This window comes from Anser cygnoides, chromosome 27, assembly GCF_040182565.1.
Source record: "Anser cygnoides isolate HZ-2024a breed goose chromosome 27, Taihu_goose_T2T_genome, whole genome shotgun sequence".
Classification (NCBI taxonomy): Eukaryota; Metazoa; Chordata; class Aves; order Anseriformes; family Anatidae; genus Anser; species Anser cygnoides.
This window is the reverse complement of record NC_089899.1, coordinates 2,215,538-2,230,891: the sequence shown is the minus strand read 5'-3', so window position 1 is coordinate 2,230,891 and position 15,354 is coordinate 2,215,538. Positions and strand designations below refer to the sequence as shown.

Sequence of the window (15,354 nt, the reverse complement as noted above, 5' to 3'; positions counted from 1 at the left end):
AGGGGCTGCCTCTGGAGCATCTCGAGAGGTTGGAGGGTGAGGGTGTTCTGCAGGATTTCCCAGGAAAGGGATGGAAAGAAAGCCCAGTTAGAACAGCGTTTGGCAGAATGCTGGGATTCATTTTCTTGTACTTCTTTTCAAAGGACTTGGGGTGTACCTGGTTTCTCTGGCATCACTTCAGAGCTCTAAAAAAAAAAAAAAGTGATTTTGATCTTGCGTATCAGGTTAGAGGTGCCCTTTTTCAAGGATGTCAAGAAATACTGCTCCATTGTAATTGTAAATCAGGCATTTTCAGCCTTCCCAGACATCAGCTACCAGGCTGTAAGTGCTGAAGCACTGGCAGGTGCCGGACGGTTGGGCTCCTAACTTTTATAAGCCTTGTTCATACGCAAACGTAATGAGGGTGACAGGTATTTAGCAAGGTCGGTCTGATGAATCTGTGTGATGGAGATTGTAAGGTTTCTAAGATCTTTTTAGTCGAGGAAGGGAAATTGCATTGATCTGGTCATAGAACGGCTCCAATTATTTGTTTCCTGTATAATTTGAAGGCTTCTGGAGATGTGCAAATCCTATTGCTGGTCACCTGGGACTCCCACCGAGTTGCTGTTGCTGCTGGGATGTGGCCACGCTGCAATTTCAGGGCCCCGACACGATGAGCTGCGCGTGAGCTCAGGTTACAGGGACACACCGATGGCTTTTAAGTCAATGCACAGAGTTAAGGGAATGTAGGTAGCAAGCTCCTCGTTCTCATTTAGTGCTTTTTGAAAAGCGGATTGTCTGGGGCATAGAGGGAGGAGGTCAGTCTCCATTTCTTAGTCAGAATACAGGCTGCTGGGCCGTAGGATTTTAAGCAAGAAAAGGTTTACAGGGCAAGGGAGCAGGCATGGTTTGGAGTTGTATAGTCAATTCCTACTTGGTTTTTGGTATCTTCTCTGGTGTGGTAGCTGTGTGAGTTTAGTTATATTAACAGCAAACGGTACTATTGCAATTCAAGGCTTAATTGTTGTGTCAGCAATCACCACGAAGGAGCCACGTGCGTGGTGATGGGGAAGGTGGGCTCTACATGGCATTTCAGAGGGGCCTTCCCTGGCAAGAGGAGAGAGTTCAGTACTGAACGGCGACGTTCCCGTGTGGCAGAATTACAGGGCAGTTTGTGCCCTGTGAAATGGGGCTGCCTACGTGCTGGTTGATTTTTCCCAATTGATACAGGGTGAAGAGGGCCAGGTCTGACAGTGTGTGTTGGAGGTAAGGGTCATTTGGTGCCTGCGGGAGAGGCGCTGAGCTTGGCTCTTCTGATAACGCGAGTGAGATGCCGTGGGCTTCTGAGGTGTTTGTTCCAAAATAGTTTAAATAGCATCTTAGATTTTACTAAGGGACCTGTGGCAGAAAATGAAGCTGCAGTTACTGCACCGAATCTGGAGCATCTGGAAATCTCTTGCACAGTAACCAGACATCACGCTAGAACTGTCTCGTAATGCCAGCTTTCTGCAATCAAGAATGTATGTAAGGAATGCTCGCACTCAAAGGTGGGCCTGGACCCTGTTGCACCATTAAAGACACAGTTGGAAAATCTTACAATCATGTAGGAAGCTCTAGCAGGGTGTTGGGTTTCCTAAGAATGAGGCATGTGCAAGTCAGCAGACATCACAGGATAACAAGGACAACAGAGATGTGGTAACCAAGCATTTTTCTGTTACCTTTTTAAATTTTGTTAGGCATCCGTGTTGTGTCGCAACAGTGCAAGGATTTTAATATTTCATAAGCAATAAAGCTATTCATTAAAATTTGAGTATCAGACAAATACTTCCTATCTATTCCACAAAAACAATCAATCGTAGTCTATGGATAATGAAAACATAAAGGCAATGACTTAATAAAAAGAAATGGGATTTATTTTTCCTGGTCTTCAATTTTTTCTGAATGTCATCTTTCTGAAATAAGGCTGATTGCACTGGATGTGTTTACACAGCTTCGGCTCGGGATAAATGAGTCCAAGAGTTCCCTTGTAAGTACCCCATAAAAGCTCCCAAAAGCCAGAGCGGAAATGGAGCTCCTCAGTGTGATGTCTGAGCGTCTCGCCCGGTGGAGCCTTAACGTGGCTTAAAGGAATAAGGCTTTTGTTTTAAAGCTGTGTTAGAAATGAAGTCTTTAAAGCTCAGTAAACTGTTTCTCTGTTCGTTCAATTCTGTGGATTTTAGACTTGGCGGATCTGTGCACGGTCTGTGTTTCTGGCAGAACTGAAAGCCTAATGTGCAGTAGCTGTCGTGCTGGAAGACTTAATGAAAAAGCAGTTATGTGGAAACGGGTGATTTATCTGGAACAACTTCTTCACCTCATTGGCAGGTTTCTACAGCTGTTAAATTAGCAAAAGCCCGTGAGAGAAGAGAAATGTCACGTATGGATCACCGTTTCCTTAGGCTTCTCTTCCACGCTACAGTAACGTTATCTCTGTGCTGTTTAAATAATTTGTACGGTGTTTGGCTGCTCTTTCGGTGCTTAGAGATCACATTTCTGTGGCTAGATACAAAACTATCCGATAAACCTATTAGAACGAGATGCCTTTATCAAGCATCAGTTTTTGTTTTGAGGAATATGAAACGCTCCCCTGCAAGCCTGTGGATTTGGTGGGGGCGATGAGAAAAACGTCCCCGGGTCTGAGTGGCTCCGCAGGAGAAGGAGGAGCTGCAGCTCGGTTCTCGTTGATCAGCGTGGGGAAAAGCATGTTGTTTTTCCACATGCTCAATTCTGCGATAACAAAAAGAACTCCAGATTGTGTTTTTAAACAAGCTTTAGGTCTCTCTGTGCTCAGATTCGCCGGTGACTATCCATTACAGCAACACGTTCACCCACCCAAAGCCTAATTTGAAGTGGCACGGTTTCAAACACGAGCCTTGCTTTGATACCGCAGGGGAGCGAACAGGACTGAGCAATAAACCATCAAGTGCTCGCTTTGCACCAAGTGTTTTGCAGAGGATCGTGCGCTGGAGGTGGACTTTGACACCGCCGGTCTCCTCTCGGCACTGTTGTTGGCCGTTTGGGTGGTTCTGTGCAATTCGCTTCCCCTGTCCGGGCCTCAGTGTTTGTCTGTAAAATGGAGCCGATCGCACGGACCTGCTGACGAGTGAGGCTTCAATAAAGCTCAAAAAATAAATAAAAAAATAAAGACAGGGAATGCAGGAAGCGCCTCGAGGCGAAATTTATCTGGAGATCTTTAAGAACATTTTAGACAAACAGCTGTCAGCAATGTCCTAGGTAAAGCATTTGATCTGCCCTTGGACAGGTGGATGGGCTGGGTGGCATCTCAAAAAGTTCTTCGGCTCCGTTCCAGTTGAAGATTGCTTGCAAGGATGGCTGCTCCGTGCTGCGATTCGAAACCGTCCCTGCTCAGCTTGAGAAGACGACTCTTTGTCTCTGGAGGAACTGATAGGGCTTCAGGTTTTGAGCAGGAGCGTCCCTTGTAGCCATCCTGAGAGACAAAACTAGCTTGTATAGTGCTTTTTCAGAGCACTCTATCCACTGTAGGATTATTTCCGTATGTTTTTTCCCCCCGCAGTAATTACCCCATTTAGGGATCGGCAGGTGTCAAGGCTCAACACTGAGGATATCAACCAGATCGGCTCTGAACGGTCTTAATTGCTCCGAAATGGACAGTGCTGATGGTAACCGGTGATCAGACTGTGTCGCCACTGCCGTGCGGATAAACATCCCCGAAGCTGCAGCTTTTTAGCGGCAGTGGCACACGCCCGCACGGCTCATGTTGTGCGGGCAGATCTTGTTTCTCCCTGTGCTCAGCACAGTTGAGCTGGCTGATAATGAGACCTGTGCTACTAACATGCTTCCTCGTTACTGAACAAAGTGACTTCAGTGATGGTCAGCCTTATTTTAAGAACTTTCAGTGTCAGAGGTATGGAATAAAACAGAATTTTCAAGGTTGGAGCTGGTTACAATTGTGGAAGAAAGATTGAGAATCCAGGATCTCCCCCAAGTTCGATGCAACTGCAGAAGATGTAGTTCTCCCACTGTTCCCCTCTCTTTGTTGGGGTGGCACAACTAGTTTGGGATTAAATTCCTTCAGATTACAACTTTTCCTTGCATAATTTATAAGCAGAAATAGAGTAAAGGCTTCTAAGGTGGGCTTGTGCAATATAGTTTGTTTCTTGTACCAATCTGTAGCCTTTTGTTCTTCCTTAAGTTTGTATTTGTCTGATGTTTTGTCACTTTTATTGTTTCTTTTGGGACTTTGATTAGAGAAGCGGAGTGATGTGGCAGGGTGTGTATCCTGTAGATCAAAAACTGGAGGGAACGTTTGCAGTGAGAAGTCATTGAGTGGATGTGTGTCTGGATGGAGCTGAGCTGGGTAGCTGGTGTGGGGCTGCATATTATTTTACACTGAATTATTTGGAAGTAGGCATTACTGGTACACTGAAGATGACAAGGGCAAGTAGTAAATAAAAATATATTTCAGAGAGAGGTCTCAACTGCTTGGCTCTGGGGCTGCAAGCAACCAGTATCTATTTCAGTGCTAAGTAAATTCTTATACCTAGAAATAAACTGCGGAGAGCACACTTACAGCTTTGGGCAGAGGGAGAGGGGTGTGTAGAGTAGTGTACAGGAGTTGACGTGGCCAAAATGACTACAGTAGGTGAAAGAACGTTACATGGGTGCATATAATCTGTGTGTTTGATACCAATATTCCCAGGAATGAGGTGCTGCTGGTTTTTCCTTTTCCACAGTTCAAATATGATTTTGAAAAAAAAAAAATAGCAGTAGGTCCAGTGAAAACTATGAAACCTATTAGTGGAAAAATGCTTTACAATATTTAGTTTTGGATGTATGTATGTGGGGAATAAATCTGATAATAGGGCCTTCAGCTTGGAAGTTGAAGTGGAGAAAATCAGGCTAGGAACAAAGCTCGTTTCCAGTGCTGCTCATTCTCTAAAACAGTTAAAGCAAAAGCTTGTGGTCAGCTTCTCGTCACTGAAATCACTTAAATCAGGACCAGATAACTTTCTAAAATTGATCAGCCAAGTGGAAGCTGATTCTTGTTGAATCTGTTGGCAATAAACAGGAGTCCAGAGCAAGCGACCAGAGAGGTCCTCTGGTGTTAGAAACGTGGCTGCTGTGCCTGGGTGGCGAGCGCAGGCATCTGCGGCTCTGTCTGACAGGTCTGCGCGCTCACCAAGAAGCAGCAATTGGGAATTGTCTGCCCCAGAAGGATCTGCGTTAGCCCTTTGGCAACTCCGTCTGCGTGCTGGCTGCTCCCCGGGGGTGTAACTGCTGCGCTTCCATCCCCGGCAGGGCAGGGCGCTGGCTGCTGCGAGCGGCTGCTCCAGGCGCCGAGCCTGTCCCTGCTGCTGCCTCCAGCACTCGGCCTCCCCTGGCGCAGAGCAAAGCCCTTTCCCCTTGGAGCGGCTGCTGTGGGACAGAGCCCGGCATTGTAATCAGCTCCCTGCCGCAGCCGTTCCCTGTGTTTGGGCAGCGTGCTGAGCCACCCTACGCTAGTATGGTTTGTGCTTCCTGGTAAGTTAGAGGGGGGGAAAAAAAAGTCTGGGTGGCAGTGCTCATTAGCTCTGCTCCACGGCAGCATTTAGCTTCCAAGTAGTTCTCTGTGCAGCTAGCCTCAGGTGGTGCTTCACCCTTCCTTCTCTCCTCATCCAGCTCCCTGGCTTTCTGGGAGGTGGAAGGAGGACGTCTGGAACAAGTTTTGTTCCTCTCTCTGGCTCCCTTGCAGTACCTTCATCCCCAAACACAAATTCAGCTTCAGTACCGATGTTTACAATTGGTGAGTATGCCATGGAATCTGTCCAGATTAAAATCTTAACCTCTGTCTGACATTTCTGTGTAGATCATTAGTTATCAGCTTAATCTCCTTGTGGTTAATCTTATACTTCCGCCTGTTCCATTACCTTTCTCAGTCATGGACAGCTCCGCTTCCCTGTTTGCTGTAAACTCTACGTCCTTTTCAGTATAGATTTGCTCTTACTTTGTGCCCGGGTTACACTTTATACATCTTTCCACATAACATACCTCAAACACAATCTTCCGTATCCCCACAGAGCCAAATGTGTCAACTTAGCTTTCATTCTTTCCTGCCTTGTTTACTACAACATCCTTCTCTGTGGCCTTGAGAAAAGCAATTTTATTCCTCTCTTATCTTTTCAGAAAGCAAAGGTTATACTTTTCGCCTCGTGCTTTGACCGTATCACTCCTTATTTTCAGGAAAAGGTTTGTAGGTAGAAGTAATAGCTTGTGTTAGACCTACATTTGGAAAAATGAGACGTCCTTAGACCATCACTGTACATGAAAGCACTTCTGCTCATCTCCATTTGTCTCTGTTTCTCAGAATGTAAGATACAAACCTCTGTGCTTGTCTTTCGTGGCTTATCCTCGTTCAGCATCTTCTTATCCAGCGCTGAGATGCTGACATCTCAGCCTGGTCTGCCCACGATGCCAATCGGGAAATAAATCAGCCTGATGAGAAGCTTGCCCCCAGCACCGCGCTGATGCACAGGGAGGAGGATCACATCCTGCTGGGGCAGAGCGTTCAAAATAAAGTACAGGTAGAGACTTTATGCTCAGTGAGATTTTATGCTCAATTACACTCGTGTTCAGGACATCCACGGCTGCCTGGATCGCTTTGCTGTGATTCTCTGGGGTCTTCTGGGATCGCAGTGCGGGGGAGCAGGTTAGAGTGAACAGGGATGTTTGTAAGATGCTGGATGTCTGAAAGAGTAATACATAGTTAAATATTAACAGGGAGCTCTCATGAGGCGCCCAGGTGGCGTGTCAACCATTGACCGATAAAAGCTAATCCTTAGGTTGTAAATATGGATTGCAATTTCAAGAACGACAACAACAACAACAAAGCCACCCTGATAGCTGTGAGTAAAACGGTGAGCAAAGCTGTACAGAACACTTCCCCCAGTTCCCTTTATAGATTCTGGGTTTGGTCTAAATTGCAAACCCTCTGATCTGACACACAGATCAAGTACAGTGTGAGGTGGCTGATGTCCAGACCACCGTAGAATTAGCTGTTCCTTCCCAATCTGTGTTGCCCAGAGGCTGGGTACACCGAGCTTTTCTGCCTTCTTTGAGGGAGGCAATGAATTCAGTGGCTCTTTTACAAATTGCTCACAGAAAGTCTGGAGATTGGAAGCTTGTGGACCCCAGCCCTCAGGTACCTAAGGGATGGGAGAGGGTGAGATCGTTTCTTCATGCCCTTCGATTATAAGCCATCACCAGGGCAGGGGATACCAAACCCTGGAGTTTGTGTTGATTTGTGTGGGGCCATTTTGTTTAGTGACAGCTGGCTGGGGACTCTGGGTTTTCTGAAGATGCAGTGTCAGTTTTGGGGCTTGAATATTCAAGAAAAACATGCAGAAGTTGCTGCACGAAGCACCCAGCTCACTTTGAACACAAAGTACAAGGAGCAGACTTGCTTTGCTTGCCAGAGCACGGCACAACAGCGGTGTTGCAGACACGGGGCGAGGTATTTACAACTTCTCGTTGTTATCCTTGTGTGCACTTTGTGACGCTTGTTCCGCCTCTAACAGCGCTGCTGTGTTTTCAAATCAAACGCCGTGTTTTGATGTTTTGAGCTTGATCGCCAACAGTTTAGCCAGGTTTAGAAGAGTTGCCTTTACCTGCTTGGGGAATCGGCTCGTTTGAAAGGTGCTGGAGGAATTAGGACAGAGCTGGTCTTCAGTTGTGTTTCAGTTTCTTTCGTCTTTGTCCCCTAACTCTCTTTGTCCCCAACGTGATGTAAACACCGTGTGGACTCCTTAAAATGGATGAAAGGAACATATTGCTTTGATCTCTATTCTGCTGGGGCAATATGGGGCATCTACTTCTCCAAGTAAATAGCTGTGGTGACAGAGGAGAGCAGGAGAGAAAACCTTCAAGGGAAGAAAGCAGATCTGGAGGATCTCTGAAATGACAGAGCCCATCGTGTCGGTTTGCTGGGAAGAGGTGAGGCAGTTTCACAGCTGAGGTTCTTAGCTCGAGAGGTTCCCATCCCTGAAAATAAGAGCTGACAGTCGGGCTGCCTTACTACTTCCAGCTACGGAGGTGACAGCCACTGCCTCTGCAGTTCCCTGGGGCTTTGGACAGCGGGGCAGAGATGTTGGCCCGTACCCATGGTGAGGTACCTGCAGGAGCACATTTGCAAAGGCCCTGACTTGAGATAACGAGCGAGTGACTAAGGGCGTTGTGGATCCATTGTGGTTTATGACTTCCTCCAGGCTCCATCATATTAAGATGATTTATGTAAATATATTTGTTATATATGTCTGTGGATAGATAGGTAGATATAGACGTGTTTGAGTTTCTCATAGCAAATTTTCTGTATTCCTTGGCATAATTTGTGCACTAGTAAATTTCTGTTTCCAGAAAAAACCCTCCACTGGCAGTTGTAGTGGGAAAAACAATTGATTACTTCACAGCCTGAACAGCAGAAGGGTAGCAGGGAAGAGACTGCTTTTCTGAAGGGATCTCCCTTCATCCGCTCTTTCCCTGTATCAACACCAGAGCTCAACCTTTTTCCCTATCTCCATTCAACAACTTCTTTCGGAGGCCCCCGCGTCCTCCATTATCACCGCTGGACAAGGGGGCTCACGGCTCCAGACCCCTTTATCTTTTCTAACCTGAGGTATGCTGGCATTCAGGATGTCCCACCACATTTGCTGATCCATGCACCGGCATCTCTGTGGGTTTTAATGGGGGCGGCAGTTCTGGGCTGGGAGGATGGCACCGGTCCCGTTTTGGGGTATTTGAAACATTCGCTGGAGCTTCAAATAAGCACGTAACTTGTGAAAGGGTTTGGAGGCGACACAAGTTTTTTCTTATCCTTGCTGATCTGTGAGATAAGAAGTGTAATATTGTCCCAGAGAAATGTCAATGGGAAGAGTTTCCTTTCTGTTTGAGTAACAGCGTGTTGTTTTTGGAAGTCACTGTCTATGGGAAGGGAGGCACCTGCAGTTAATTTTATCCGTTCCTGTGTAAATACGGACCTCCTGACATTCCCAACCCGCGGTTCAGTGGGGTCGTGGCATTATGTACTGTAATCTCCAATTTTATAAATAACACTGATTTTAGTGCTGATTGTAAAACCTTGAATTTCTTTGGCACTCGCTCGCTCCCAGGTTGGTGCGGAAGTACCGAAGTCGTGCGTGTGAATAAAAGCACTTGAGCTGATACATTTTGGGCGAGTTGTTCCTGTGCTGTTGGAGAATGGAGAGTAGGGAGGGATCGATGCTGTCAGAGCAGCCGAGCGCTGTGAGTAGCTGACAAGGTCTGCCCGAGTGGATCGTGATGTTTCCTCAATTTCACTCACTAACTACAGCCAGCGCCAGGCCTTGCTGGCAGCCGTGTTTGCAGAAGCACGTTAACCTCATGTTTTCTGCTCTCTTCTGGCTTTTACCACTTATTTTGTGGAGCCTGGGAGAGCTGCTGCTTTTGGTCCACAAGGCGACCAAAAGCCCTGGTGCTCCTTACAGGCTCGTGGACCGCTGCGGCCACGCTCACCCTGGGCACATTTGTGTCGCGGTGACACCCCTGGGAGCCGCTTGCTGCCAGGCTCAGGGCTTGGGCCTTGGGTTTCTCCTCCCTGGTCTCGGTGACACGAAGAAATAATTGAAGGACACAGGCACAGTGCAGAGGGAGTTGGCAGCACGCTGTCCTTTTTGCAGCAGCCCTCTGCAAACCCACACTGCTATGGAGTTGTAGATTTATACCTAGTCTTCTCTGGACATGGTTTTGGTTGTTTAATAGCTTCTCTCATTCTTACAGTGTGTGATTGTGCTCAGGGTAGGTGTCACCTTGGCAAGTTCTGGTTAAATGCTCACAAGAAATAGGTGATCAGGAGTTTTAAAAAAAAAGAAATTGTTTTATGGATAAAATTTACAGAACAGTAGCAAGCAATACTTAATGGCTTGCTGTATTTGAAGCTGCCTTGGCAGGTGAAATAAATTAATCTAGAAGTGGCCAAGTAAAAAAAAAAAACATATATTTTGTGTATAACATGCCTTAATAGCTAATTTTATAAGGAGACAAGCTTCATAAGGATTTCAATGGGATCGATGCTGCTTAGTGCTTGTAGAAATTCAGGAAACAAGCCCAGGCTCTGCGGTGCTAAATTAAGGTCCCGTGCTTGCAGCACTCGGAGGAGCGTGCCGTGGGCGCTCGTCCCGGCCTTGCCTTTCCTTTCCCTTTGCTTTTGTTTACGCTTCGAGCCGCAAGCACCCGATTCCGCGGGGCTCGCCGTCCTGCCTCGCCCCCTGCAAAATGAAATTACAGCTCCCACCACGACGACCGCGGCTCCAGCCTGTGAGAGCGTGGGGAGGGGATTACTTGGATAAATTTACGACGGATACTATGGCCGCTTACAGTAAGAGAAAACAGGGCGAGGGAGAGCTCCGATACCTCGCGTCACACACGCCTGCGTGTAGCATTACACCAGCCTCAGCGCTGGCATCCAGTTATGCGCTTCGTGGCCAAACCAAGCCGTTTTAAGCGGCGTCAGCCCCGGCTTCGTGCCGCCTTCCTCCCGCCTTGGGGTTCCCAACGCTGCGGGGCGAGCGGCCGGGAGCCTGGATGCCTCCTGCCCGGAGCCTGGAAGCCTCCTGTCCGGGCAGCGAACGCATTGGCTGCGGCCGCGGGCGGTGCTGCCGCCGCCGTGCTGGCTTCCTGACCTGGACTCGTGCGGATCAGGAGCTGCTCGGTGGCGGTGGAAGGAGCTGGGGCAGCAGAAAGGGACCTGGGGGGTGGCGAGGAGGGGTCTGTGCCCCCCTGCTGCCGGCCAAGGGGAGCAGCTCGCAGGGGGCCCCGGCTGCCCCTGTGCCCCGTGCACCCAGCTGGCTGCCCACGGAAAGGTCGCGTCCGTTCGGGACCGGTCGGCACCACAAGCATCCAGGGGTATCAGTATGGCACGTAATGCAGCATCCCCATGTTTGTACGTGGGACTTGGGACTTATTCATGACACATACCTCTTATCACACCCAAACCCCCTCTGTTTGAATAACCCCCCTCGTCACACCCAAACCACCCTCTCTCCGAGTACTCAGCTCGCTCAGAATGCAGCAACATAAATCCCTCGAGTGGCAGGGGGGGCAAAGGGAGAGCAAAGCTTACCCAGGGTGATTCTTATTTTCTTCTCCTGACAATTCACTTGATACTGTTTTGTTAGCAGGAAGCAAAACCAAGACCCGAGACAAACGTTTTCAATCACCCTTTGATATTCAAATGGTATTTATTAGCTGGACGGCTTAGTGCTTAATCAACTCTCCTGTTAAATGGGGATCTTCTGGTTACCGGTGTTGGCTGGGGAATGTGTTTGCAGTTTCTGTGCATTTTTGTTTCCACCTGCAGCCCCGGGAAGTGGTGAAAGGCAGGAGGGACCCACGGAGGTAGGAATTCCTTTGCGCTGACTCTGCTGCCTTGTGTCCCCCCCCAGCTGGGCCTCAGCTGCACGAAGAAATGTCAGTTTGAATCTCTAATCAGAAAGGTTTGTAAAATGCATTGTTTCCCAAGTCTCTGGAGCCACCCTAGCTAGCTAGTTAAATATTTATTCACCCCTGGACCAACAGGTTTGAACCTCTGTGTCAGCTCGGTTTCTCCCCCATCCAGGGCAGATTCGTTACGTGTCGTACAGTTTATCATCTTTGGATGGGGAATTTAAAAGCCCCATTCTTAAATCTTCTGATGAAGAGGTTTATGTGATTGTGCTGAGCAGCTTTGCTCTGGCACCAGGGCAGAAACACTTCTTCCTGCAGCAGCTTTTACAACACGGTGTGGTGGCTCCTGCCCCTACCCCAAAACCAGCTCTTCCCTTGTCCCTGACTGGGACTCATGAAGCTTCCTTTGGATTTTATTTTATTTTCCTTTTCTGGGTGGATTGAAGAGAGTTGACTCTTCCCTATCAAGAGAGGGAGACATCACGTTCCTCAAAATGTCAATTCCTGCAGCGTGGACCAGGGGCTGTAGAGAGGCTACATCTGAGCGCAGGCAGTGCCTCCTGAGACCTCCTGAACCCCACCATGGTCCCCAGAGCACAGTCTCGTTGCAAAGCAGTGCCTTTTTGTGAGCTGTGTCAGCTGCTGGAGTATACAAACCTCAGTGACAGAGAGGTAATGAGATGGACCTGGTCTGTACTCCCCTGTTCGGTGCTGTCCTGCTGTGCAAGGGTAGCCCCGTAGGAAAACAAGACCCTGCCTGACCCATTGGGAGTCACACAACCTGGGTGCTCCGGTAGCACTTACAAGTGGTAGTAAAGGTATGCTGGAGAGGTTTCTGCGTGATTTTCAGGTGCTCAGAAAATGAAGTACCTTCTAGCACGCATACTTTGATAAAGTCAGAATGGCGTCTATTCAGGATCTTTTGTAACTAGGATTTGCACAAAACAGTGATTGACAATTTATTGTCCCGAGGCTTAATGGAGGGGGAAAAAAAAGCGTTGCCTTGGCTGCTCTGCTTTCTTTGAGTTGTCTTTTAGACATCAAAAGCTCTTAAGAACAATTTAAAAATAGCTTAATTGTATCCTCCAAAAACCTTTAGAGTTGAGAATTTGAACAGTTTCTGCCCTGTGAATAGTTGCAGCTGAGATTAAGATGTGTAAACAAGCACGGGACTTTGAAGATTAGTTTCCATTACCAATAAAAGCTCTTGCGTGGCATAACGTAAAGGAGGTGCCATGTGTCACTGGGGGTTTGGCACGAGGGCCAGCTTCTCCAAGCTACCTGTCTGCTCCCCTGACTCCTTAAGGAACAAAATATTTCATATTTTAAGCTCTGAACTACCTAAGCCTGGAGCAGACCCCAGGGCTAGCCTTTTGCCTCCTGGACCGCAGTGAGCACTGCTGAAAACCTTGACATTTTAGGCTGGAATCAGTAAGTTTGATAGTGCTTTGGACTCAATTCTGGAATTTTCTGTCTGCGTCCTTCTGTTGCCAATGTTTCTTATAAACTGCAGCCACGACATCTGTTGCTAGACTGCGCTCCATCTGTGGCCTGGTGCAGGACGTATACCCGGGTTTGTAAAACAAGCATCGCATTTTATATTTAGTCTAATACAAGGTGTCATCTGCAAGTTGCTTCCGTTTACCTGCTGCAATTTCAGTCAGTTGTTCCAGACCATTTCTAAGTGATGGGTTCACAACGTGAGACCCAGAAAAGGGCAAAAACTTTGTCAGGGGAAAAGAAAGTGGCTTTGAAATGCTCGCCGGTGTTTCGTATTGATGGGCGAATCCTGGGGGACGCCCAGAGAAGATACCTGCAGCGGGTGACTGACGCGGGAGCAGTCAGATATTTACGAGGTCAAATTGACCTTACGAGAGAGTTTCAACTTCAGCTATTTCATATTTTTCAAAGGATTTGTCAGGCTGGAACAAACCAGAGGTTGCTCATCTTTGCTATCCCGCCTACCGCAGCGACTGCTGCTGCTTCCAAGAAGGGCATTAACTCCTTTAGCACGCTTCTGCAATCCTTCAGCAGGGGCTGAGCACAGCAGAGGGGTTTTTTCTTCCTAACCGCAGCTGGTGATTTGATGTTAAAAACATGGGTAGCACGCTGTACCATGGATCCTGCGTGCTGCTCCTTTGGTTGACTAAAACTAAACCACATTCTGCTGTTGGGCTGCTCGCGCGTTAGCCAGAAGTTAAAAATAACATTTTAGCCTCTGTACATCAGTCTGCCTGGAACGTCCCCAAGAAAAGCCCCTCCTGCTCCAATGCTGAATATCAAGAAAAATGAACTCCTTAGGCCAACTGTCGTGGCTGTTTTGTTTTGTTTTGTAGGAGAGAAGGGCAGTTTCCGTACTTTTATCTGCATTATTTTTGCAGATTGTCTTTCTGAGGAGGTTTTTTTTTTTTTTTATACTATGCAGCTCATCTAACGTTGCCTAAGGTGAAAAATCTTGCCCAGATGAAAATCTTGGGTTTGTCCATCGCTAGTGCAGTTAGCAGGCGTGTTTTGGGGCTGCCCGTACCCTGGTCTGGTACGGGTACATCAGGCAGCAGGGTTTGGCTGTGTGAGCGGCAGAATAAGCGTGCCTGATCGTATCCTTCCTTGTGCTGTCACCTTCCGTAGGGTTTGCACATCCCCTCCAGCTCCTGGGTCAGCGTTAGTCACGGTGTTTGCCCTGAGCTCTGCTGCCGCTTGCTTTCCATTTCAAAGCCCCAAACCGCTCATTAAAAGTGTTGTGAGGCACTAAGTAATGGATAATTAAAAAGCAAGCCAGAAAAACCTCAAGCACTTGTGGGTGCCCTTCTTCTCGGGCTGTCTGGGAGAATCGCCGAAGAGCTTGTGCTGGCTCCAGGGCGGCTTCCTCCTGGGGAACCGGTGATACGCAGATAGGAAGCTGAAGGGTTATGTAAAGGTATTGTTGGGCATGCATTATTCACAGCATTATTGTGGGAAATTCAGTTTCTTAAACTAAGAAACTGCCTGTCCCAGCCTGGAAAGCTGGCACTGCGTGGATCTCCTCACCTCTGGGCTTCAGGAGTAGGGTTGGCATCACCAAAGCACTCCTGGGAGCCTCCCAGTGCTGGGCAGAGAAAACAGGAAAACTTGATGTTCTATTTTTGAAGATGAGCATTAATGAGCTGTGAATGGCAACACACTTCAAAAATATTATTAAAATTTGGAGTTTGCAATTGGAAAGCGGAGATGAGGCAGACTTCTGCGCTTGATGGGTGCCTCTTTGAAAAGAAGGTCGCCAAGCCAAGTAGGACAAAGTGTGGTTGCTGGTAAGGCTTTTGTGGTCGTGCTTTGCTGGGCTGTCCTGTAATATTCGGTTGCTTTTTATCTTTTCACAGTCTGTCCAGCTGCCTGCAAGTCGCAAGGCTGCACCTCCGATGGCCAGTGCTGTCACAGCGAATGCCTGGGGGACTGCACGGAGCCCAACAACCCAGAGAAATGCGTGGCGTGCCGCAACTTCTACCTTGATGGCACTTGCGTGGATGCCTGCCCGCCCGGTTACTATCACTTTGAGGGCTGGCGCTGCGTGACCTTCAGCTTCTGCCAGGAGCTGCACAACAAATGCAAAAATGCCAGGGAGTCGGGGTGTCACGTTATCCACAACAACGAATGCGTTCACGAATGCCCATCGGGGTACATCATGAATTCCAGCAAGTAAGTGCAGGCGTCTGCAAGTAAAGGAACCAAGCTGTAGTTTGGGTGTTGTTCTGGTGTTTCATGTCCTTTTCTTCCTCTTGGGTAGAGGGTTTGTATTCTGCGTCAAGGCCAAGAAAAGTTCCTGGTGCTTGAGTGTCTGCGATAATTACCTGGTCTACTTTAATATGATTTGCAAACTAATACCTTGCTAATTCAAGCCATTAAAAGCAGACAGGTTTTCCTGGGCTG

At 47.9% G+C, this 15,354-nt stretch overlaps 1 protein-coding gene across 2 annotated transcripts in view; it reads left to right on the top strand.

Moving 5' to 3' along the window:
- The window catches only part of INSR (insulin receptor), a 56,599-nt gene that overhangs the window by 17,054 nt on the left and 24,191 nt on the right, over positions 1–15,354 (top strand). For both annotated transcript variants that reach the window (XM_048077642.2, XM_066984125.1), the window contains exon 3: positions 14,808–15,123. In XM_048077642.2, the coding sequence (XP_047933599.2) occupies positions 14,808–15,123 (316 nt within the window). The remainder of the gene's footprint in view (positions 1–14,807; positions 15,124–15,354) is intronic.